The 27,633-nt window shown below is 39.4% G+C and overlaps 1 protein-coding gene across 4 annotated transcripts; it reads left to right on the top strand.

Annotated features, from left to right (window-relative positions):
• On the top strand, positions 1–26,951 carry LOC115564050 (pleckstrin homology-like domain family B member 1). Of its 4 annotated transcripts, XM_089264870.1 has the most exons (10): positions 1–704; positions 12,532–12,646; positions 13,966–15,734; positions 15,798–16,018; positions 17,398–18,134; positions 18,200–18,359; positions 21,255–21,459; positions 25,876–26,324; positions 26,393–26,525; positions 26,595–26,951. In XM_089264870.1, the coding sequence occupies exons 2-10, from the start codon at positions 12,532–12,534 to the stop codon at positions 26,769–26,771; spliced, it is 3,966 nt and encodes a 1,321-aa protein (XP_089120996.1). In that variant the 5' UTR covers positions 1–704; the 3' UTR covers positions 26,772–26,951. The 4 variants fall into 4 exon arrangements, with proteins under 4 accessions (XP_089120996.1, XP_089120997.1, XP_030243769.1 ...); XM_089264871.1 differs by lacking the exon at positions 12,532–12,646 and having other exon boundaries at positions 2–704; XM_030387909.2 differs by lacking the exons at positions 1–704; positions 12,532–12,646; positions 13,966–15,734; ... (1 more) ...; positions 17,398–18,134; positions 18,200–18,359 and adding an exon at positions 20,954–21,174.
• Positions 26,952–27,633: the final 682 nt, after the last annotated feature.

Raw genomic sequence — 27,633 nt, forward strand, 5'->3', positions numbered from 1 at the left:
GTCTTACTCTTCATTATTAACATTTTGCACTCTTTCACTTTTAAACTGTTAACCAACTGTTGCGTTCTCAGTTGTTATGTTAACATAACAGTCGTCTTTTTGGATTCAGTCGTACAAAACTCATTGAGCGGACTGGCAGCGGTGGCGTCTGCTTGCGTTAATAATAATTATTATTTTTTTTACAATTTGTTTTTGTTGTGCATCAAAGCCTTGTTTTGATTTGAAACGAGACGAAAAAGTTCTGAATGAAGTGTCCGTAAATGTGCTTTAGGTGCGATGCAATTGATCATTTCAATTCGGTATTATTGTTATTATTGCGGTTTTAGTACGCCAAAAGTAAAGTAAACTCGTTTACCAACACAGACGCTGTGTTTGTATTTGATTGCGTTTGCCTTTGCTTTTGCTTTTGCTTAGTTGCTTGGCCGATGTTGCGCGCGGTATTCAGATGCAAATTTCATGCACCATACAGAGCAAACTTAGTGGGGAAAATTGAATTAAAGAACTAAATGATATTCAATGCATTCCCTTTTGCCGCGCCACACAACAATAATAACAACAACAACAACAACGATAACTGCAACAACAGCAACCACCACAACAGCCAAACGACGACGCCAACGCTGGCAAACACAACAACCACTACAGTTAATAAACTGTAGCAACAGTTGAGGCGGCAGAAGAAGTATAAAATAACAACTTAAAAGGTAAGCGACATGCACGCAGATATGTTTGTATTTACATACACGCATACAAGTGCACCTCCACACAAATACATATTTACATGCGTCAGCTTCCAAGTTGCGCTTATTATGCCCGACCAATAAGACTTGCGCCCACTACAATAAGCATAACGGTATCGAAAGCTGCGTCGCTGCCTGGCTGCCCAACGCCCTTGACAGCTGTGTGCGACTGCGACGTCAGCAGCAACGCAATAGTGAAATGCATCATGAGAAAAAAAAAGAAAAGGCAAAGGCATCCCAATCAAATGGAATTTAGCCGGTTTCCACAAAAGCAGACAAACTGCCAGACGACAGCAACGTCAGCGGCGGCAGCGACAACAACAGCGCCATACAATTCTCGAGTGAGAGCGTCTCGCTGCAGGAGTTATTGCAGACGCCGGCAGAGACGTCGCGTCGCAAGTTTTTTTTGTCTTTTGTTGTTATTATTATTTGGGTTGGGTTTCTGCTTGCGCTGGGACTTTCGCAGCTCAAGAAAGTTACAGTTAGCGGTTGTCCTCTCTAACTGTTCAAATTTAATATGAACAGAATCCACATGCATTCCACAGGCCATAAAAAACTTGAATGAGAGTATCTCCCATTAAATTATGTAAATTAAAAAAAAAAAAAATTGGCGGGCTGTGCAAAAAAGAAAAAGAAGAGATTTAAAAGTGAATAAAAAGCAGCAGATACTAAAAAACAACAACCACAACAACGATAATGACACAAGATATACATACATACATACATATGTACATCCATATGTACACATACATATACAAATGTATGTATGAACATCTACATAAAAGATACATATTTTATTATTTGCTTGAGAACTTGTTCTTTTGTTCGACATTTTGTAGCTTTTTTCACCTTTTTTTTATTTTTATTATTGTATGTTTTTTTTCTGCTTTGTATCTTTCGAAATTCCGTGCAGTGTAAAAAGTGTCTCAAACGTGCTTTTTTAAAGCTCTCAGATACCAAAAGGGCAATGTTTGTTGATATGACTCTGGTCCGGCTGCATATGCCCTTTGTTACACATTTACAGTTATTTGGTTGCTTTCATAAGTACATATGTATGAAAAGTATGTACAGCCGCATACCCTATAATGTTGTAAGACATTTATGAGAGCCACAACTTGATTTATTAATGAGTCTTGTTGTTGTTTTTTTTTTTTTTTCATCTCGTTTTCGTTGCTTTGGCTTCGCTCTATGCTCGTTATTCGGACACGCCTTGTTTTTGCTGGGCTTGAATACGCTGCTGCTGCTGGGCAGCAGGGTATTGCGAGTGGCATACGGAATACGTAACACATATGCGTGAGCCAAAGATTAAATAACAGATAGCAGATCAATATGGCTGAAATACAGCGAGGTCAATAGTTAAAAGCTCAAACACTTTGAATGAGCCAAAGAAATCGTCTATTGTGAATTACAAATTGATACTCTACAAAGTGATATAGTATGATAGTAAATCACAGGATATGTAGCTAATTACAAGGTAATAATCATAATAATATACAATATCTTAAAACCCGAAGCGCATTGTATATAAGTTTAGCTGTATTTTAGCTATATTTCGCTAGCCTATCTTATTTCTATATTGTATATTCGAGTCATTCTCTTCGCTTCCTTTTCTACAGATGTTTATTTTGAATCATAGCTGAATGTATTTAATTAGCATTTTTGAGTTGTTATTATATGATTTCCGATTGCGTAAAGGTACGCTATGGCCTGGTAGCATAAACAACACACACAGTGGCTGTCATAATTATGCAGACGGCGACACTTGCGAACCAAATATTTATGAGTGCAACGAAATTTAGTGTAGCGCCACAATTAAATTGTCAACAGCATGAAGCACAGATACAGTTTACAAGTGCAACAACAACAACATTATATCATCATCTTCAGCATCATCATCATCATCATCATCGTCATGCTCGTCAACAGCATCGTCATCATTGTCATTGTCATCCGTTTGCCATTAGGCAGCTCGTATAAACATCAACGATGCAAGTCATAGACCACAAAATATTGGCAAAAACAACAAGAAGCACATGTGTTTGACAGCCAGCCAAATGCAGTGGGCCAAAATGGGCACCCAGCACAAGCACTGGCACACATACATACATATGTACATGCCTAGACGGGTATACATATGTATATAATGACACCAATTGTGCCGCCCTTGCCAATTATTTATGTTTGTCTCCTTAAAAGCGTCAAGCACTGAAAGTACCGTAAGGCTCATAGGTAAATTTTACAATATTGGCAACCCAACTGTTTACCTTTCTTATAAGCAAACCAGTTATACCCAGCTACCCTAGATACCATATCATACATATGTATATCTATGTACATAGACATAGATAGACTAAAGGTGGAATCGATTGAACTGTTTTGATCCCTATAGAGCATACAGGATAGGTATATATCTATAAATATTTGATATATCTGTTCCTATACCTATACGTGTGTGTACAGAATGTATATAATTTCTTCATTAACAGTTAAACAAAACCAAGGAACTACAATAATTTCATAAATAATAATAAAGTTAAATAAGGAAATACCTATAAAGAAAACAAATTGCAAATGTATTCATAAACATTCCTCTTTGTCTCTATTTGTATTGATTTTTATATAACTTACTCATCCTTCTAGTAAGAAGAAATGTGTTTATAATAGATCTTATCACTATAAATCTCATATAAATGGAATTAAAGCATATTGTTTATATACAAAGGACTGCCTTTTGTATCTGTATAAACCAGATTTTTGAATTTATGAAAATCACAAAGAAGGGCGCAAGGTAGAATGAAGCGATTCTGTTGAATTTTTCAAGGGAAACGCTTTTTGTTTTGCATCTTGTTCATCTCTTCTATGAGCTGCAGTTTAATTACACATACATATAAATGTACATATGTATATCCCTTTGGCTGGCATTCAGAATTGGGTGCATAGAGTGCTCATGTTGCATGCAGCGCGCTTAATGCGAACTGTGACTTCTGCAAACTTCAAAGGCAGCAGTTTTGCATTGTTAACTGATTCAGCGACTGCGACCGCGACTGCGAATATGAATCCAAATCTGAATCCTCCAGTGAAGATGCAAGAGATTGTGCCACATCAAATTACACTTAAGAGGTTCCGAGACTGAGCGATACTCTGTAAGCAACTCCAACTGCGTCTCTGCAACCACAACTCTAAGGCTTCATATGCTCTATGTATTTATTTTACATAGGGTATGTTTGACTCGACGCACAAGTTGAATGCTTTGTCATACATGCCCCTTGCACTTTGGTTATGGGGAGACTGAGACTGAGACTGACTTCTGGCGAAATTTGAAACTTCTTTAGAATCGTGACGTTCTCTTTTACTCACAAAAACTACGAATATACCCCACTCACTTTGACTACAGGGTATCAACACAATAACATGTCTGCTAAGAACTTTTGCATGCATGCATAAATACTGTACATACGTATGTATGAACATACATACATATATTCATATGCAGATATGAGCTGTGCTTTGTAACTGTCGCTGTCGCTTCAAGTGCAGTTAGAAAGCGAAGCTTTTTTGGCAAACGCAGCTACCGATTGGCAGCTTGCGCAGCGTTGCCAGCTGAATTTCAAAAATGAAATTCCTGTAACGTTCTCGTTTCACTTACATACATACATATGTGTGTGTGTGTGTGTGTGTGTGTGTGTGTGTGTGTGTGTGAGTGATGTGTGGGGCTGCAACTGTATCTGTCTATATGAGTTTTATTTCTCTTTTCTTTTTTTTTTTTGTATTTTTATGTGTTTTTCCATTTCACACTTCTTTTTATGCGCTGCACGTTTTGTGTTTTGTTGTTGTTGTTGTTGTTATTGTTGCAGCTGTGCGCATTTCTGCCTGCCGGCTGCATAGTTTTTCCATTGAGGGGAAAACTTTTCGACAGCAGCAACAACAACACATTGCCAATATATTGTGTTGAAGGCGGCCATAACGGTTTCAATGCGTTCATTGGCACCGTGCTACAACAACAACAACAATAACAACACTAAGAAACAGCAAAGCACCAGCACCAAAGGCCTTGGACATTTGCATCCGAGCAAACGCTCAAACCGGACGCACTTTGTCAACCGCCCGTCACACTGATCTTTAATGGTGCATCGCGACGTGTGAGAGTGCGTGATGCATGACATACAAACACCTACACAGACAAGCACACACACACACACACACACATGCATGCAAGCAAGCTGTATGCTGTATGTGAGTTGAACATTCTGGTTCAAGTTGCTGCATAAATTTAGTGTTTCATTAAATATGAATATGAGTTTGTCAACTGATTTAATTTTTTATTTATTACATACATATGTAAAATATAAAATATGTAAAAAATTAAAATTTTTTACACTTTTATATATTAAATATACATTATTTATTTATAAGCACACATTATTTTTTTATGACTTAGTTTGACCTTAACTAATTATAATTAAATGCTCTGATCAATTAACTCAGTCGTTCGTTCAAATGAACCAACCGATTGTAGCCCTTCCAAAATATGGCAATACTTTTCCAGGCTGCTCCCATTACAAATGACCTAAATCGAAAAAAAAAAAGAATTAAATAAATATGGCAGCTCGCCCCACCTTAAACGCATATGACAGCATAAAATTTAGGCATTCATATTTAAAATAATTATGAACATACATACATACATACATACAGCTAACAGCCAAATAGGGCGCATCCGTTTTCCGGTTGCTGTTGTCATCGTCATTTGCAAACTAACAACAAAGCAACAGCAACAACAGCAAGAACATAACAACGGCCCTTATTCATGTATGGAAAGGCCAAGAGCTGTTGTGGAACGGATGAGTTCAAGAACCTCACGCATCAACCGAGTATGGGGGGGGGGAGTTGTTCGAAATGTTAAAATGACAGGCGCAGCCTTCGTTTGTCTTGTGTTTTAATTAAAAACGCAGTCGCAGTCACAGTGGAAGCCAATTGAATCAATAAACTTCACTTAACATTCGCAATTGAATTGTCTTTCTCTGCGCACCTACGCCTGCAGAACGAAAAATACAACAACAGCAAAAAAGGCCAAACAGTGCTGCCAGCTTGTGCGAATTCAAGCAGACATACGCTATGCAAGACAAGTGCGCACAATGCGGCACATGTACATATGCGCGCGCGCGCGTATTGTTCTAGTTGTTGCTCTCTTTATTGGTCTCTTTGTTTTGTTTATTCTTTGCGCTGGCTGGCAGCGAGTGCGCACGCACACACTCACGCACGCCTGCGAGCGTTTTGTAGCTGCTATTATGATTACATGGGTATGCGTGCGCGCATACATACATACTTACACACAATTGTAAACATGTAAAAGTGTGTGTATGCATAAGCACATTTATTCAGTTATTTGCATATTTATGCGCGCTTGTTCTGCTGCCAGTTCATTAATGAAGTCATCCAGTTAAATCAAGTTTTTGCCGTTTTGTTCAATATCCAAGTGCCTTTATTGTTACTTGCAATTGTTATTGTCTTTGTTGTTGTTGTTGTTGTTGTTCCGCTGATGACATCAGCAAACAGCGCTTAACATTTGCATTTCACATTTTGCTCTGTTATTGCTTTTGTTGCATTTCCAGCGTATGAGTAAATCTATTAAAAGAGAGTCAGAGCGAAGGCGAGAGAGAGAGAGAGAAAGAGCGCTGATGCGTTGAAGTGGAGTAGAATATGCGTAAATGATGCCATATTGTTATTGCTCACAAATAATAAACTGTTATTCCAATTGAACTCAATTTGAGCGGCCAAACTGAGTCAAGCAGCGGCCCATGCGTAGCAGACGACGATTTCGTGAATCTCTAAGAATTTGTTAGTTTTTTTCGTGTTAATTAGATTTTCGTCATTTTGAGAGGGTCTCGAGTGGCAGGGCTCTGATTATTGTTGCTCAGCATGTTTTTGGATAATGCGGCGAGTTATACGCATAATTAACAAGCCACTTAACAGATACACACAAACACACACACACACACACAGACGGAGGGAGATATTTAGGCATCTTCATTTTTGACAGTTTCAAGTGGCGCCCCCACAGTTAACCGTTAGGTGGCAGTGTGTGGTTGGAGTTAATACGTTAATATCCACACATGTATGTATGTATGTACATATGTATGTGAATATACAAATTTGTGTGTGCTCAAGTCACATAAACCCTTTGACAGCAACGACAATAATAAATTCAGCAGCTCGTTAAATTTAACACGCTGCACTCATACTCACATACATGCATACGTACATACGTGCTTATGCATGTGTGTGTGTGTGTGATGCTTCTCAGCTTGCATGCATGTTTGTATGTGTGCGTGCAGTCGTGTGACTTTTTCTCTATTTTTTTCATTTATTGCACGCACGTACGATGGGGATATTTATCATATATATATGTATGTATGTATGCAATTATCTTTGTATGTAAATTAAACGCCCTCTATGCGCAGGCGTCGGCGCCACCGATGCGCTGCTGCCTGAGTGACCTTCACAAACTATAAACAAAATAAAAACGCACGCGAATAAAATCGCGCGCAATTTTATTTAGATTTGTCGTCGACCCCAGCGGCCTCAAATAAAAGCTAAAATAAATTAAATAAAAAAAAAAAAAAAAAAACATATTTGCTTTTATTTGAGATTTTTGGCTATGCTCTGCATGCTTTTTTATTTAAATTGCGCAGTCCGGTGTAGGTAAATGTTTATTTTTATTAACACACATGCAGACATTCATATGTATATGTATGTACATACATAATTATGTACATTGTACATGTCGTGTACTTTTCGTAATTGTGTCCGCCATGTGTCACATTTTATTTGTGTGCGGCTAATGTGTATAAAAACTAGTTTGCATGTCTAGCCCCAAATGCCATCCACATTTTGGCTGCCAGCCCAAGGTAAGTCTCAGATTGGCTTATAAGCCTCGCCCTCTCTTCCTTACTCCCCAATTCCCTCTCGCACACTCGTCCGATCCATTTGAGTGTGTGAGTGCGAAAGGAGTATGCAGGAGTGAGATAGCAGATGTACGCATATGGTCAAGCAGAGAAGCTGCTGCTGCAGCAGACAATACTTCCAGGCGAAACTTCCAATGGAAGACAATACAATCATCAGTCCGTGGAAGTGTGGGCGAATTCAAGTGAATGCGAAAGCAAATACAGTGGTAACAGACAAGCAGCTTCAAGCTGAAAAATAAGCTGAGAACTAGTGTGAGGTCCACTTTGAAGAGATAAAAGGAAAAACCCACGCGGGGCCAAACCACTCCAAATGTTTGACATACTTTTTGCAACCCATTCGAATCGCATTTATTGACAGCTCACAAAAAAAAAAAAAAACGTACAAAATATCTCTTCTTTGGAATAGATAGTTCCAGCCCACGGTAAAGTTATGGCAAATATTTTGTCTTAACAGGCAAATTCAATTAGCAAACGCTTAAAGCCCGCCCACAGCCCGTTGCCCTTGTCCAGAATCTCAGCTAAATAAGTATGAAATATATAAAAAGAAAGAAAACAAGAAAGAAAGCTCTAGTCGAGACTGCTCGACTACGAGATCCCCTGAACCCTACAAGCAACTTATATTTCAATAATAATTAGCAAACACACACGCACACACACACACACACGCATACATACAAACTCACGCGCACACACACACTCACATATATAGGCGATTGCGCTTGGGTTGCGCTGCAGTGTGGCAATATTTTGAGAACTTATTTGTTGAATAATTTAATTTCTAGACGTACGATCGTAATGAAACTTTCAGAACGTAATCATAATGTTTAAATGTATGTGTATACCGAAGCACAAGTCTCTAGTATTTGATATACGACTTTTACAAAGATGAGGGTGAGGGGGTGGATATAGGGGCGGGGGGTAAGTTTTAACAAAAACCGAAATTGTACTAAATACGTCTTAATATATATTTAAAATTTGGACACTCTAGCTATTATGATGTAGGAGATATAATTATTTAAGTGATCTTCGATAAGGTTTTTTATCGATAAAAAAATATCGGAATGAGTTATCGTTTTTTAGTGATAAACTCGATCTGCGCGTGATATATACGGACATTTTAAAAAAAAGTTGAAGTCTCTAGCTCTTATATCTTCTGAAATCGACGCGTTCATACATACGGACGGACGGACGGACGGACGGACGGACGGACGGACGGACGGACGGACGGACGGACGGACGGACAGACAGACGGACAGGGCCAAATCGACTCAGCTTGTCGCCCCGATCAAGAATATATATACTTTGTGGGGTCTGCCACGCCTCCTTCTGCCTGTTACATACTTTTAACAAAACCATTATACCCTGATTTCCCATTTTCAATGGGTTCAGGGTATAAAAAGTAAACAAGTAAAAGACCAAAGCCCAAAAACAGCGTTTGCCAATTGAAAATAAGAGTATTATTGACAGTTGGTGCGCTAATGCATTGACTCGTCCCATTTGTATTTGTATTTGTATGTCTGTGTGTGTGTGTGTGTGTGTGTGTCTGTGCTTGCGCTAGTGCCTTCCCGATTGTGCCTGCTCATTCCAGGCACTCGCTTGTCCCCCTTTTCTCTTACTCTCTCGCGCTCTCCCTCTCCCACTCTGTCGCCCGCACTATATTATTGAAACGGTGTTTTTACTTTCAAGTTGGATACACAGCTGTGTTTGCGCTCTATAAATAAAGGCAACTAAAAATGGCAATGTATGCGTTTTCATTTTTCCTGTAATGTTTACGACCTGCCGGCCGGTCAGACAGCCAGCACAGGAGCGACTGAGACAGCGCCAGCAGTGCTACACGAGCGAGCGAGAGCGAAAGGGAGAGGGAGAGGAAACTGCGGCTGCAGCAGCGAAAGCAAACAATTTATCAGCGCTGCGGGATGTGCTGGAAATGGGTGGCCAACGGTTTATTGGAACTCTAATATATAGACTGAGGGATATATGTATGTATGTGTATAAGTGTGTATGTGTGAGTGTAGAGGTTAGATATGCATAGGCTCTGGCAATGGCAAAAAAAAAAAATTAAACGTTAATTGCGTTGACGCTTTCTGTTGACTGTTTGTCCCATTGTTGTTTGTTTGGCTTCGCAAATTCCTATATCTCCCATCTGCCATGCGTTGTTGGAGTGCGGTTTTGGTGGCTTTGTTTTTGTTATTGTTTCTCTCTTTTTATCAAACAGTTGCCCGCAAATTTCGAGAGTTCATTATGCAGCCAGCTCGCGCCACATCTGTTTAGATTGTGACTAATTAGCCGGTGTTAGCGAGCAGCTAGTTAAACAGACGTTTTGTTACGCATTTAAATTTTTTGGTTTTTCGTGATGCATAAAAGCAAAAGTATTTTAGCTAAGCCAGTACAAAACTTAATTACCTGTATAATACATACATGTGTATGTATATAAACTTTATTTATGCCAATTCATTTCGAAACTAGTGTAAAATTGGCTAACTTACGGAAGTCGTTTTAGGTACATACATATAAATGTATCTGAAAAGTTGCCTTGGATTTTATCTTATCTCAAATTAACTAAATTTTGATGCCCCCATTAAAAAAAAAAAAAAAAAAAATGGTCCCCAATTCAGGCATTGACAACTCTTTGCAAATGTATTCAACAAATTAAACAATTTGCTAATTAAATGCACTGTATGTAACTAATATACCCCACTTAGCGGACTGAGCAAAGCGCATTGCAAATGAGAGTTTTAAACTACAAAGGCAGAGTCAAATACAGTTAGTTAGGTCTGTGGAATCTATCTGCACAAGTCGTGCTGTTGCTTTTCCTTTCTTTCTTTCTTCGGCTACTGCTGCTGCTGACTTTTCTTCGTCTTCTGCTTCTTCTTCTTGGTGTTGTAATTGCAGCAGTGCTCTGACTCATTTGGCAGCTCATTGTTGTTGTTGTTATCGTTGATTATTTATTACACATCTTGGCACTTCTTGATGCCAGTCCCATCGTCCCGTCTCGTCTGTCTCATGACGCAGACTATGCCAAAGATGACGTGTGCGGCATCAAAAGGCAAACGAAAACAAAACAAATCAAAACAAAAGAAAGACGCAAACTAAAAGCGTTGCCAACAACTGCAAAGTGAGCTATAAAAACCAAGAAATGCATTTCATAATGTTTACTGTAATGGGAAAATGGATATGGGAATGACAGAGGGAAATGTTCCACTAGCCGTAGTCAGTTCAGTTATCAAGCCCGACGGCACAATAGACGTCACTGGAAAGTGCATGTGTGTGTGGTAGCACGCGACTAGAATTGTGGATGGCAAGTTGCGTGCATATAATTCATAATTAATACAGCAGCAGGTTAGATGATTTCCACAATCCACATGCCATTAGAAATATCATGGGGATACACATGAGTTCCACAAGTGTATAATTACACAATTACAAATTGTGCAGAGCTTAACGAAATTACTGTCTTCGAATGCATGTGACTTCATACCTATGTATGTACATATGTATGTATATGTATGTGTGTGTGTGTGTGTGTGTGTGTGTGTGTGTGTGTGTGTGTGTGTGTGTGTGTGTGTGTGTGTGTGTGTGTGTGTGTGTGTTTCATAGATGCAGACTGACCGATGTCGCGCCGGTGTGTCACACACATTTACACAGATACGCACTTGTAACTGTAATTATAGCACACAACGTTACGTCTGCTGATAGTGATATTTGCGGCGGGGGTAAAAAATGATGGCAACAACAATGACAGCACATTGTAACAAATGAAAATGATGCGTGTCCAATGAAAACTTTATCAGCGTGCTCAGCGTGTTGCTCTCATTTCATAGTTATCCATACGTTTGTCCCACATGCCACACACACACACACACAAATATACACAGAGAGCTACACTAGGCACACATACTTTTAATGATGATAATGATGATGACGATGATGTAGCTTAATCGCTTTGCCTTTGCTGTTGCGTTGACTAAGCTTCATGCCTGCTCGCTCTGCTCCTTCTCTCTCGCTCTCTTTCTCTCTCGCTTTATCTTTTTCGAGTAGCCTCTCGGCCACTATTGGTGTTTATGACCCAATTTGGCGCTTGAAACGTTTCGTAAACGGCCCACCGCAGTCATTTCCGCGCCCAAAAATAAAAGTGAAAACTTAAATGAGTGTGTGTCGCTCGCTTACATTCCATGTCTCCCCCACACTCACGCATGCCAGGTCGTTTATGCGATATGTGCGTACGTACATACATATGTATGTATATGTGAGTGTGTGTTATCAAACGCCACATTCTTTATTTATTTGCCCAACGCCGTTGATTGATTAGCTTTCCAATTGATTTCCTATGGGCTTTGGCGATCTGGCAACACCGACGCCGCAGCAGCATCTAAGCGCACAGCTGGGCCAAGAGAGCGCGCGCACACACGCACGCACGCACGTGCCTGTGGAAGCGCGCGCGCCGGCCGTAAGTGTGTGTGTGTGTGTGTGAGGGACAGTGAGAGTGAGAGAATAAGCGAATGAGCGAACGTCCTGCTCATTACATAGAAAGGAAACAAAACAAAAGCAATTTAGAGCAGCTGCACCCGCTGCGCACGCGTGTAGGTGCATCTCGTCTATATGTGTATGAATGTATGTATGTGTGTGTGTGTGTTTATGTGTGCACATTAGCTGTGTCTGGCTTGAGCTCAACGCCGACTGCCGTCTCAGTTGACAATTTCACGCCTTGCCAAATACACGCATCGGCGTCATCTTGTTGACGCTCTCCCTTTTCGTATTCCTTTTCGCATTCAAATTCATTCTTTCTGATCGCCTGCATTTCGCACTTCTCTTTCGATCGCTTGCAGATGTCATTGACGAAAAAGGATCCGTCGTTGCGTGTTGCTGCCTCTGATCCACATTTGGTTAGCTTGGGTGGCGGACGCCTCAGCACCGCTGTCACCATACACTACATACATATTGGTGAGTAAATACATACATACATACATATATGCATGAGCACACACATATACACATGTACATACATACATACTTATGCCCGCCAAGGTCATTTGTAAGCCGATAAGCAAAACTGAAGAGACTCAAATTCAAGAAAGCAATTCAAAAGGCAAATGAAACGAACGCGAAAGCAACGCACAAAATAAAAATACGAAACAACAACAACAACAACACGCATTTTCGGTACTCTTATTGTGCGCTGCGATAAGATCCGCACAGTGTGCCCAAAGAGAGTCTCTAAGCTTTTAGGATCTTAGCAGCTAGTATATGACCAAATACCATCGTAAAGATAGCGGACTTAAAGATTATGCATGTGTAAGCCTTATATCGTACCGGTGGGAGTTTTCAAATATTGTAGAGCTGAAAAGTAAAACTAAATTATAACACTATACACATTTGTTTTGTTTTTTATTTTATTTTTTTAACTTTTCTAACTTTTAACTGTATTTAAATTTAATAGAGATGAAAAAAAAAAAAAAAAAAATTAAATATAGCCAATTGTAATGTATATATTATTATATATTTTTAGGCTAAATGACTTTACAAAAAATGTATTTATTTTATTTGCCAACATAAACAAAGCAAGAGGATTTTTATTTTAATTACACTTGAGTTGTAAAATTGTTTTTTAAGTTTGAAATTTTAATGCTTAATAATTAAATTGGAAAGTTGCGATTGTTTCTACTCACTGAGCAATTAGTAACGTTAAGTAATGAAACAAGCATTTCAAAATGAATTAATCAAACGCTAATAAAACTCAAGCTACAAATTATCGTTGGCTATAACAATATATAATTAGCTGTAATTCCAATTAAATTTAATGCAGTCAAATAAATAAAGCTTTGCCCACTGTGCATAATCTTTGACACGGCAAAACGGTAAAATTGTGCTTTGACGAGGACGCTCTGTTGTTGCTGTTGTTGTTGTAGTTGCTCTCTGCGCGAGCACCAGATAAGAGCACACTGACCGTTGTCAGCTCAGCCCGGGTTCGGCTCAGCCTGCTGCGGCGCTGCTCCACTCTGGGCGCCTCAATCGCGAGTCGAACGCACGTGCGTGCGAACGAGAGAGAGAAAGTAGCTGGTGTAACGGTAAAACGGACGACAGTAAAAGCAACAACAACGACTGCAACAACAGCAACGAGAGCGAGAGTGAGAACAAGAGTAGAAATAACGGTTAGAATTTACAGTTAGAATTGCTTACAACTCAGTGCTACAATTACAGTTATGTGATTTCGTTTTTGTTTTTGTTGTATTAAAACAACAATTTTGTATTTTAATTGACAGGCGACACAACAATCGGATCAGCTCCGAACTGCAGCATCTCACTTAACGGTAGCGGAGTACGGCCGCTGCACTGCACCATTTATAGAAGCGAGGAGAACGAGGTGACGCTGGTGCCGGAGCAGGAGGCGCGTGTGCTGATCGACGGCGCTCCTTTGGATGACGTGGAGGAGGCGAAACTGAGTCAGGGTGCTATGATAACCATTGGCAACTCGAACTATCTGCGTTTCAACAATCCGGACGAGGCGCAAATGATGCGCTCAGCGATGGGCTCCAACGAGCGCATCTCCATGCCGCATATTGACTTTACGCAATCGTCGCGATCCAACGACAGCCAAACACTGGAGATGGAGAGCTTCTACGAGAGCATAATCAATCCCATCAAGCATAGCGGGAATACTAACAGCAACAACAGTGGCAACAGCAACAATAGCAACAGCATGGATCTGCATGGCGTGCAGTGCCCCAAGGTGTTTAGCTCCGATCTGGTGACTGTGAATATGGCCGCACGCGATGTGCTTGGCCAGAAATACGCGAGCTTTGCCCGCAATCTGGCCGAGAATCATCGCGGCGAGAAGCAGCTGAACAATCAATATGCCAAAACCTTAAACAGCAGCGGCGCCAATGGGATTGGCCATAATGCCGGCTACTGCAATGTACCCAGCAATGCGGCGGTCTTCAAGCAGCAGCAACAGCAACAACAACAGCAACAACAACAACCGGGACAGCAACAACAACAGCTGGGACAGTCTGAGCTGCTGGGCAAGGTGAACAACGATCGATATGATCGATATCCCAAGCCGGGCACCTACACCGCCGGCGGCCTGCAAATATTCGCCATGAACGGCATCAATACGGAGCTGAACAGCGGCGCCGAGCTGGAGGATATGCTGAAGATCTGCACCGAGTACGCGGATCGGCAGCAGCAACAGCTGCAGCACAGCGCCAACAACAGCGGCAGCAGCCATGCGCTGCACAATGCCAGCGCTGGCAGCATCACCTCCTCGCCCATTGTCCAGAACAGGATCAAGACGAACGGATCGCTGCCGCGGGACAAGAAGCCAACGTTTCAGCATGCGGGCAGCAGCTCCAATTTGGCGTTGATTAGCAGCACGTCTGGCTATGAGAATGTCCGTATGCTGGGTCCCAATCGTGTCGAGATCAATGGACAGCTGCATGTGCCAGCAGGCGGAGGAGGAGGAGGAGGAGCAGGAGGAGCAGCAGCTGGCGGCGGAGCCGGAGCAGCTGGAACGGGCGGCGCTGCCTCAGCGTCGGAGAATCAATTGCCTGGCGGCACAACCAAATACGTGCCACAGAGTCCGCGCACCAAAATACGCACCAATTGCATGTCGCCCAAGAAGGATGCATCCTTTAGCAGCGCCTTTGCGCTGGCCAGCTCCACGCCGACGCCGGCGCCGGCGTTGGTGAAGCCGCCGTTGGCGCCCAAGCCGCCGGCGCCCAATCAGCAACGGGACTATGAGCAGCTCTTCAAGTCGTTCGAACGCAAGCAGCAGATCGAGCAGCAGCAGCAGCAGCAGATGCAACAGCAGCAGATGCAACAACAACAGCAGCAGCAACAACAACAACAACATCCTGCCAAGCGCTCCAACAAGAATATCAACAATCTAACGCTCAATCTGAACGAATCCGCCAGCCAATCGCCTAAGCCCAATCGCAAGCCAGCGCCAGCGCCGCGCAGCATCAACGTGGAGCAGCGAAAGCGGCGCGACTTGGATCAGCGGCAGATGCCAGATGCCAGCAGCATTCACGAGGTATCTACAGCGCATATATACCCTATAAACATCAACAACTAAAGTCTTAAATTTTGCTTGCAGTCGGCGTCAGGTGAACAACAGCAGCAGCCTCAGCCGCAGCAACCTCAGCCGCAGTCAACGTCCGCAGCGCAGCCGGCGTCGACGCCTCGCCAGCAGCTTTTGGCCCTGCAGAATCGAATTCATCGCCTGGAGGCGCAGCGCAATGCGACGCGCGTGATGGAGGAGAATCAGCAGGCAAAGCTGAAGCAGTCCATTGAAATGAAGCAGGATCAGTTGAATAAGTAAGAATCTGAGGATATTGGCATATTGGGATATACCCTGTACATGCCAATACAACTGAGTGGGTAGCCATGCGTAGGAGATACTCTGTAAAACTAAGTATAAGTATAGTTATGTTGAGAATATACCCTGTAAATCAAGGTATCTTAGTTGTATGTGTAGCTCAGTTGAGAAGATACCCTGTAAATTCAAAAGTGTCATCTGAATGTATAGATTTAATGCAATTAGCAAGATACCCTGTAAATTAAAAAACATCAGCTGAATACATATGTTAAATACGTAGGTCTGGTACAAAGATACCCTGTAAATCCAAATTTATTAGTGGAACTAATTACTCAGTTAATGAAATACTTAGTAAAGCAAAGTTTGTGCTCAGTAAACCCAGCTGACTTTTAAGATCAAAATTACATCAGACAAAAATTAACTTGCTAGGAAGATACCCTTTACATTGAAATATCTCAGCTGAATTCATTAATTCGATCCGCTTATAGAAATACCCTACTTTGATACGTAGCATGAATAAGTAGACTAGTTAATACCCTGTATTGGCAACGAACTTGAACTAGATCACTGCAGTAAATTCCCTCTAAATTATAGCTCAATGAAAAAATATTCCTAAATAACTCTTTTTTACGTTGGCAAATCAGGGAAATGTAAAATAGGTCACAATATATGCCAGTCAAAGCTCATACAGATCTTGATCTTGAACAGAATAACAAATATCCCATTAAGAAATATTCCATTTGCATACCAAATTTCCCTAATATAACTCCCATTGTCGAACTGAACTGAACTGATTCATAGGCTCTTAAACTTCGTGCTCGATCGTAAAAGTTTATAGTGCTCTCTAGGCTACAAATATGCAAATTAACAGACAGCTTTATAGGGTAGATATACATAAGAAAAAAACCAAAAATAATTGCTGACGTATGCTTCAGTATCATTGACGTGAAGATACCCATTATCAGCTGTTTGTGCTGACACAATTCTTCCGATGAATAAGAAATTCTTGGGAAAATGAAACCGTATCAAAACTTGAGGCTTTATCAGGAAAAAAGGTCAAGCATTATTGAGCCTTACAGATTAGAGGCATAGGAGAGATATTTGACCAGGAAGTAGTGCAATATGAACTTATCTAGTAGAGATAGGGTATTACAAACATTCAATTGTCTTTAAACTCAGTTCTCATTGAGAGACAGTTCTACTGATCGATGTGAGAATTACTTGTATTATTTCATAGAACTGCCTTCAGGCACATTTCAGTTGATTTTCTTAGTAGCAAACGGAAATTTCAGCTGTCAATCATTTCTGTTGAATAGAAATCTGTTTTCCGGAATTAATAGAGCTCAAGTATCTAATTGTTATCATTGCAATCTTTCAGACTGCGCGCCATGCTGAAACAGAAGCCGAACAATGCCTGCCTGAAGGAGGAGCTGGAGCATGTGTGCGAGTCGCTGGAGAGCGATCGCAAGGCATTCGAGGATCTAGAGTTTCAGTATTTCGAGGAGGAGTCGGAGCATCATGCCTGCCACGAGGAGCTGAAGCGGCAGGAGCAGCGTCTGGTCCTGGAAACGGAGCTGGCATCGTTGCGCATACAGCTGGGACGCGAACAGCCCGACGAGCAGGAGGAGGAGTCAGCACAGGCGCTGGTCACATCGTCCACAAGCGGACGCAGCACACCAGCTGCCACAAATGGCGGCAGCAATCTGGCCAACGGCGTCATGTCCCAGTCACTGTTCGGCTCCGCTGAGCTGTTGTGCCCCAAGCGGCACAATCAGGAGGATCTAATGTCGAAGAGCGTCAACGAGAACATGTTCCACAGCAACAACAAGATCGAACTGCCGCACGGTGGCCAGGTGACCAGCACACCGAAGCGAGCACCGTTACAGATCTACGATGCCGGCAGCTGTGAACAGATCAGCTTCAATTTATCGCTGCGCAGCGATCGATTCGAAGTGAATCCGCTGGAGCGTCGTGTGCCCTCGCAGGATGACATCGATCGCAGCTGCAAGGTGGCCAACGATGCGCCCATTTCGACCAGCCAAGGCGCCAGCACCAAGATCTTCGACAGCATCAAGGAAATCGAACGCAATCGCAAGCTGCTGCTGGCCCAGCAAGGCAAGAGATGATCTCAAATGCATTTCACATGCAATTTCTCAACTCTCTATATCACATTCATATAGGTCACCAGGTCATTGAGCATGAGCGCCAGAAGATGTACGATCTGAAGAAGAAGAGCCACGACGAGGCACGCACACAATATCTGCTCTCCATGCAGCAGACGACAGAGCCAACGATTGAACCACCGCGACCGCCAGCCAAGCACGCTCCACTGAACGCCAAGTGAGTGAATGTTTCATTACCACCACAAAGTTTGCCCCGCCCACGCCCCCGTCCCGTCCCGTCCCCACCACAGCGCCCTTGCCGTCCTTCCGCTTGCTTGCTCTAATTGAATCAACGCGGCTCAAATGCAACTGAACTCAGTTCAGTTGGGCTCGGTTCGGTTCGGTTCGGTTCGCGTTGCCTAGCCCCCAGAGTGGCGCCCTCTTCGTTCCACATGCTTGACCCCATCTTAATTAATTGTGCAGCTGACACAAGCTGCAATGCAGCCGCCCTTACACTGTGCGACAAGGCACCGCAAGAATTTTGCAATTCACATTCAATTCTCATACGCGTTGCATATTAAATATGAAATATAAAAATAAAAACATTTTTATATTATAAAATGCATAAAATAGAAAATATAAAACATAAAATATAGAGAATATAAAATAAAATAATATTTAAAGCATTATATAAACAAAAATATAATATAAATCATTAAATATAAAATTGAATAGAATATTTTCATAAATATATATAAAGCATAAATTATTAAATATGAAATATAATGTGTAAAACATAAAGAATATAAAAGATCAAGCTTTAAATTAAAATATTCAAACATAAAATTTACAATATTAAATAAATGAATACGAATATAAATAAAAAAAAAAAAAATAAATAAATAAAAAAAATAAATAAATAAATAATAATATTAAACCAAATAGCTTAAAATTACAAAAATATAAAAAGAATGTGAAAGATAAAATATAAAATATCAAGCTTTAAATTAAAATATTCAAACATAAAATTTACAATATTACAGTATTAAATCAATAAATAAGAATATAAATCAACAAAATTTAAAAAAAAATAATAATAATAATAGCATAAAACTAAATAGTATAAAATCAATAATAATATAAAAGAAAATGTAAAAAAATATACATATATAAAATCACGCTTTAAATTAAAATATTCAACCTTAAAATTAACAATATTAAATAAATGAATACGAATAGAAATAAAAAAAATTAAAAAATAAATAAGTAAAAAATAATAAAAATATAAAAATTTAAAAGTAAAAATATAAAATATCAAGCTTTAAATTAAAATATTTAAACCTAAAACATACAATATTACAGTATTAAATCAATAAAAAAGAATATAAATCAACAAAATTAAAAAAATAATAATAATAATAATAGCATAAAACTAAATAGCATAAAATCAATAATAATATAAAAGAAAATGTAAAAAATATATACATATATAAAATCAAGCTTTAAATTAAAATATTCAAACTTGAAATTTACAATATTACAATATTAAATAAATAAATAAGAACATAAATAAACAAGATACGAAAAAAGAAGAAAAAAAGAGAAAACAACAAATCAATAATAATATAAGAAAAATGTTGACTGAAAATTATGAATATTCAATTTTAAAAAATTAAAGAATTATTAAAAAGTATTAAAATAAAGCGTAAAATTTAAAATGTAGATTACAAAAAATTGCATATCAAATTTTAAAAGTAATTTTCAATATAAAATAAAAGAAATAAAAATATTATAAACATTGTATTATGTTAAAATATTATTTTTTAATATAATATTTTTATTAATATTTAATTTAATATTTATTATTAATATATTTATTAATTATTACGTAAAATTTAACAAATACTTGTTTCTGTATTTTACATAATATAGAAACAAATGTTTGTTAAATATATTTAACTGCTGAAAACTGCAAAATAATACATTGCAATATAATATTGTTCATAAATATTAATAATATTTATATATTTTTTTTAAAATGTCTTTCAAACTGTTAACAAAATAAATTCTAGTGAATTCTTGCTGTGTTGCGCAGTGTAAATGCCTTTTGGGTGGCGTGCACACACTCAACACTCGCTGACTCTATAATTAATCAAATTATTTGCTAATAGCAAAGCAATGCGACGGACGTCGACGGCGACGACGACGCTGACGCTGACTGCGACGTCAACTGCGTCTGATTGTGTCTAAGATCGAAAATAAAACCGGTTTTTAGTTTTCAAATTACGTGTCGATTTTCAAATTGTTGGAGAAACAAACAAAGAGAAGTTCGAGTTGGAGAGAGCGACAGAGACAGAGAGAGAGAGAGAGAGAGTGAGAGAGAGAGATGACAACTACATCATATTTTTGTTGTCCGTGTTGATTAGTGTGGCTTTTGGTTTACTCATTGACGGCGACACACGACACTCATTATCGAATTCGATGCCGACTGTCGCTCTCGAATTTATTCGAACATCGCTCAGTCGCTCAGTCGGTCTGCTCAGTTGGACAGTTAGTCAGAGTTTGTTAGAGTTTGTTAGCTAGTTAGTCAACCGATCGACAACACCTGAAAATTGAAGCGTGCTGCAATTATCAACGCTGCCAAGGAGTTCTCTCTCTCTGCCGACGTCGCTGCTGCTGGCGCTGCTGCTGCGGCTGCTGCTGATAAGCTTATCAACTGTTTGTTTGCGCCAGCTGCGTTCGCTCCCTCTCTCTCTCTCTCTCTCGCACTCTCTATCTATGCGTTGGCTCATACCAAGTCAAGTGTCTCTGTGTTCGGAGAGCGCGTTCATTTATTTGCCAGACGTCGCATTTGTGCATTGTGACCGCCGGCCTCATCCATACCGCACACTCGATTCCCATTACGATTCCGATTCCGATTCTGATTCCTATAGCAGATTCGACGCGCCTGTTGCTTAGTGAGTCAAACGCAGCGCGTCGCCGTCGTCGTCGTCGTCGTCGCAGGCTGCATTAGTCATCGAAATGGATAAGCTAAATGCGCTGATTCCATGCTGGTACGATGGGGCATGGAAATGAAAGTGGAATTCATTCAATTTGACTAACATTGTGACTCTTCTTCTTCCTACACTTGCAGCGGCGGCAAAGATGCCAAATTGTTTGATAAAGTCGAACTACAAAAGCTCAACGATGAAACTGCTCAACAACAACAACAACAACAAAAGACACAACACGATAAAGAGAATAATGCGTCAGGTGATGGCAGCGCGGCTAGTACAAAAACAACAACAACAGCAGCAATAACGGGGACAACAGCAACAACAACAACAGCAAATCAACAGGTGAGTTGCCAAGAAAGTTAACCTAGGCCAAAGCAAAGCAAATGAAAGCCAAACAAAAGTCTAAAGTACCCCCCCCCCCCCCCCCACATTCCCCCTGCCCTGCTGCTACCTGTCGAGGTCAGCTCATTTAGTCGCCCACACACACACACACACACACGCACGCACAGCTGTTTAATTTTTGTAAATCCAATTGCTCCAAGAGACCCCCCACCCCCTCCACTCCCTCCCCCCAAGAAACCCACGTACAATCAACTGATTTGTGTGGTCCTCTTTGATGGTCTCGCTGCCTAATCTCTGGCCAAGATAATTGCTATAGCTTGGCCAGCCGCTAGGGCCGGGCGAGTGGGAAGCCCTGGTCAGTTGGGGGCGAGACATACATATGTATGTATATGTATGTACTTATTGTCCAAATACGAAGCGTCGTAACTTAAGTGAACTGGTCGAGTGTGTAAACACGAATCGGCCATAAATAAAACAGTCAACAGCATTACCTGGGCCGATATGAGAGAGAGAGAGAGAAAATAAAAACTTGAATTGTGACTTGCATTGAATCGGGGGGTTATCGGGTATCGGTTATGAAACGGTCATTGCTGTAATACCCGTTATGCAGCCAAATGCCCTGTAGTTTGATTGATATGCCAATAATGGAGTAGAAACTGAATACCTAATGATATCATACATATGTAGATATATCATGATATATCATGGTATTTTCTAGTCCCGCAATGGAAACGGCGATAAGAATCCTAAAATACAAGCGCGTCAACAGCGAAAACTGTTAGGAATTCACGCTAAGATAAATGCAAAGCAAATAGAGCCCGGTTAGGTAATGCCCACATATATGATAGATATCATATAATAAAATATATTATATGCAAAATATATTTATATGATAAATACTATACAACACATACATATACATATTTATATATAAACATATTTATACAAAATTCGAGTAAATAAGTTGCAGAGATAAAGGTTATTTACCTCTTGTACACTTGCTGTAGTCTAAATCTAGAATTTGTTTCTTTCAAGATCCCTTTAGGAAATAATACAAATCGTATATTTGACATGCTTTTAATGTCAGTCTAACTTCATTTAATTATATTTTCTATAATCTACTTAGATTGAGTTTTCTTTCTTTCTCCCGGTCTCTTGATCCATTGACTTGATACTTTTCTATATTCTATCTTTTAACACAATACATTTTTACTCACTTTACGATTATGTTATATTGTGTATTTCTGTTCCTTACTCATTCATTTCTCTCGTTCTCGGTAAAAAACTCCTTGTTATATCCTCTCTCTCTCTCCCTCTCTCTCTCTCTTTTCTCTTTAGGAGTTGCTTTAATGTAAAATTTGTATTTATATGATTTCTCTCTTCTGTTACTCGCCCTCTATTTCCATTTATTCCTTTCTATTTCTCTCAAGAAAGGAGAAAGTAGGAACCTACCTAGCTATTTCTCAAACCCTTTATCTTACCTACTTTTATCCGCTCCCTTCTCTCTCTCTCTCCCTCTACCAACTCTCTCTCTCTCTCTGTTCTACTCCCTCTAGTCTACTCCCTCTATCGCTATACTAGTCTCTACTCGATCCATTTCTCTCTCTGATTTTGGATCGTAACGCCAGCACGCTGACAGCCTCTCAGCCCATCGATCGTCAGGTCGTTAGTCACGAGTTTTATTCAGTTATTCAGTGCCTCGACAATTTGTTTGCTATTTTAGATATATATAAATATATGTCTATATTTTTTGTTCTTCATTTCATTTTAGCAATGTTTATTTTAGAATTGTACCGCCCCCGCGTTCTGCTCATTTGCCCAAATGTTCTGTTCCATTCCGTTTCGTTCCGTTTCGTATCGCTCTGTTCCTTTCTATATGGACACACACACTTTATTAATAAGTTTATAATAATATTTGGGTCTATTCATACGCGCCGCCAACGAATTTCGTTTGCGGTCTTCAGTTTTAGTCCGTTGCTCGTTATGCGCACTACTTAGTGGTTGTTGTTGTTCTTGTTGTTGTTGTTGTTGTTGTTTACCTTGATCGCAAATGTTGTTTACATGTTTCGGTTCTAGTACCAACGATGATCATTGCCAGCATCTTCGTACAGCCCCAATAGCCCCCATAAATTGCGTTGGCCCATTACGCTAACCATTATAATCGACCGATTCGACAACTCTCTCATCCAGCGATCCAGCGATATAGCGCCTCGACTGGACAATGTTCGTGTGCGCCTCGTTTCATTTGGGGCCATAGATTCACGTTTGTTTTCATTTCTGGATCTCATGTGAATTGTTTCTGTTTTGTTTCTTGTGGTCGCGGTATTTCGCATTCGCAAACGGTTCGTTACGCACGGTTCGGTTCAGTCGATCGCAGCGCACGCTCAAGAAATTCCTCAAGAATACGAAAAAACCAATTAACGACATAATAATAGCCAGATCAAAGGATTGTCAAATATGTCCGTCTGGATGACCTATGTCCAGCATCGTCGCATGGATGCCAATGCCAGGCAGCGCAACGAACTCTACTATCTAGTGAGTGTGTGTGTGTAGGTGTGTTTGTGTGTGTGTGTGTGTGTCTTCACTATTTGACTTAACTATCTGATTCGATATGGGACTTATTATCATGGATTTGCATTTTTCCATTAAGAGAAATCTCTTCTATTGGATTGCTCTTCAATTAAACTCTTACAATATGATTATTATATTATAATTATTAATATGAAATCATTTACATAATTTTTGGGATATAGAAGGTCTGATTTTCCCTCCCAATTTTATTGTTACTAAAATATATAATAATATAAAATAAGAATCATAATAATAAAATAAAAAATAAAAATAGTAATACTAATAAAATAAGTAACAATAATAAAATTATTAATAATATAATAATAATAATATATATAATAATAATAAAATTAAATATACTATAATACCAATCTAAAAAAAAATCATTTTGAAAAATTCCTATTAAAATTTAAAAAAATAATAAAAAATAAAAAATAATATTATTCAAATTAAAAACTGTTTTCTGTTTATTTTTGTATTTTTTATTTACTATTATTATTTCGTATCAGTTTATTTAATATTATTAAAAGTTAAAATTAATTGAATACAAAAAATGAGTAAGGAAAATAATAATATAAAATATTTTGTACAATTGTACACAGTTTGCATAATTCCATAATCGAAATGTATATATATATATACATATATACCTTTTTTAACAATTTGTTGCGTGTGTCGCACATAAGGCAAGCCTTACTGTATTGCTTCAAGAGCTCAAAGACCTAAAGGGTTTCTTTGACAGAGAGAGAATCTTAACATAAAAGTTGAATCTGTCATAAAAAGCAATAATTAACAAATTGTTAACATTAATTTAAAAATAATTAAATATTTAAATTAATTAAAAAATAATTTTTAAGAAATAATTTAAATTAATTAAAAAATAAAAAATAATTTAAATTAAATTAGTAATTACGTAAATAACAAAACACCTATTCATTTTAATAATATATATATTTAAAAAAATAATTTTTGACATACTGCTGGCTATTTTCGGCTGCTTTTGGCTAATTTTCGGCTAGTTTTAACTAGTTTTTAGACCATCTCTTCTTACCTAAGCTCACATTCGATGGGCAACTATAAATTGTTATATATGATATTTATATACATACATACATATATTATTATATGTATATATTTGTCTAAACAAAAACTATCTAAGAGCTCGAATTGTTTTAGCCTCTGCATTAATTTTAACAATTAGTTGAAGCATTTGGGCTTACTAAATAAATGTAAATAAATTTTTAAATGTTTACATTTTTTTTTTCAAGTGCTAAAAATCTTTATATGCGTGTGTATGTGTGCTGACCGATATGTATGTGTATAAGTAAATACATATATATATGTATATATAACTAGTAGTCCTTGACTTAATTTGACCTGTCTCTCTCTTTCTCTCTCTCTCCCGTCTCTCTACCACTCGCTGTCTCTCTTTCTCTCCCTCCCTCCCTCTCTCTTTCTCGCTCTATAGTTATAGTTTGTTTATGATTCATATGTATATTCCAAGATATATTACCGTGCCATAAATCTTATGCTAGGGCAACTCTAACAACTCTCTTCTTCTTCCTTGCACTTGAGTCTAGAAACGAGCTAACGATTACATTTGCTCATAATTTCTAACACCTAGACCCATTTAGGGGTTAAGCGGATTGCTCCATTGGCCACTGGCCAGCGGAATGCGCAGCTTTGACATAGAAACCAAAAGAGAGTGAATGAGAGAGAGAGAGAGAGAGAGGTAGGGAGGGAGGTGCTTTGCTTTGGTTATGCGGCTATCTATTTATAGAGTTTAGCCCACTTACAACGCTCGCCGCACTGTGAATTAATTGCGTTCGCATTTTGTGTCCACAGCAACGTCATTCGCAGCCGGAACTGGAGCATCATGGAATCGTGGCCGTTGGCTCGGCTCACGGCACAGTGGCGCGCAGTCCGCGTCCGCTGTCGGAGGCGAACAACTGTGAGGCGGCCATTGAGACGCCCAAGTTTGGCGCCAACGGCGATGTGGGCGTGTCGGATAACAATAAACGCGCCAGCAGCAACAGCAACTCACAGGACACCGCGTCGGCGGGCAGCGGCAGCGGCAGCGGCAGCAGCAGCGGCGCCGGCACCGGCACCGGCAGCAGCAGCGCCAGCGCCAATGGCGGCGAACGTAAACGCATGCTGCCCAAGCATCAGCGTCCACTGACACGCTACCTGCCCATCTTCTCGCCAGATCTGAATCTGCGGCATCACATCGAGACGGCCGGCCATCAGATCGATCTCTGTCCGCATGTGTTTGTCGATGCGCACAGCTGTCGCGGGTAAGTGATTTATATATATATATATCCTATATATATACATATATAATATATATTTGTGCTCCTTTCAGTTACCTGCACAAATTGGGCGCCACGTTCCATGCCTGGTCCCGTCGCTGGTTTGTGCTGGATAGACAGCGCAGCGCGCTCATCTACTACTCGGACAAGTCCGAGCGTAAGCCACGAGGCGGTGCCTACTTTGCCGTAAGTCACGATCGTTCATAATTCGATAATGCGTAATTCTCAACTCTTGTCTCTGTCTCTAATCTGCAGACCATTGACGAGGTCTATTTGGATCATTTGAATGCGTCGAAGAGCGGCCGACCCCATTGTACATTCATTGTGAAGACGAAGAAGCGTAGCTATAATCTGCAGGCGGCTTCCGATGCAGCGGCGCGCATCTGGATCGATGCCATCATAACGGGCGCACAGGGAAATCTGGACTATTGATAGAGAAACAACACAACACAAACCACACACCCACCCACCCACACACACACACACACACACACATACATATACACAAAGTGGGGCAGCGTACACATACTGAAACGGTTTTAGCTCAACTAAATTGTAAACTTGTAGATACGTAAGGCAGTTAAATTTAGTCGTTAGGTTAGCTTACATAAATCCTGTATGTAAAAAGAGAAACTATAACTAAACAAAAAACAAAAACAAACAAAAACAAACACTTAAACTAAATATACCAAGAAACTATCAACTATTTTGGAAACTAACGAAATCCGAGATTTCAGTACTGGACCAAAGTGAAGAATGTATTTTGTATGCTTTTAATTTGTCATAATTTTAGTGAACTAAGCATTATATTTATATACATACATATACCATGCACATGCATATAATATATATATATAATTTATATATATATATATATTTATATAGACAGACAGCCCAACGCATATAACGCAACCATTTCATCAACTACTTTTATATACAACATATATATATTTTTTTTATATACTTTATTAACCAAATGAATCTATCTGACTATCTATGTAATTACTATTGAAGCTTCAATGTGAACATTATTTAACTTTATGCTACAATAAATATTTGTAATATTTTTATAAAACTGAAATTGAAAATGGATTGCAACATACGAGTATGATGGTCCCTCCTGAGAGAAATCCATTGCAAGAATATGTGCTCAGGCAAACTGATAAAACGATAATCAAAAACTATAAACGTAATCAAATGAAACTTACAAATATTTAAAATAATTATGCAAATTTAAGTCGCTACGGCAAAAATAGCAAATAAATAATTGTTTTTAAATGGATAACTGAATTAA

This window comes from Drosophila navojoa, chromosome X (assembly GCF_054131105.1).
Source record: "Drosophila navojoa isolate 15081-1374.11 chromosome X, UAZ_NAV_1.0, whole genome shotgun sequence".
Taxonomy (NCBI): domain Eukaryota; kingdom Metazoa; phylum Arthropoda; class Insecta; order Diptera; family Drosophilidae; genus Drosophila; species Drosophila navojoa.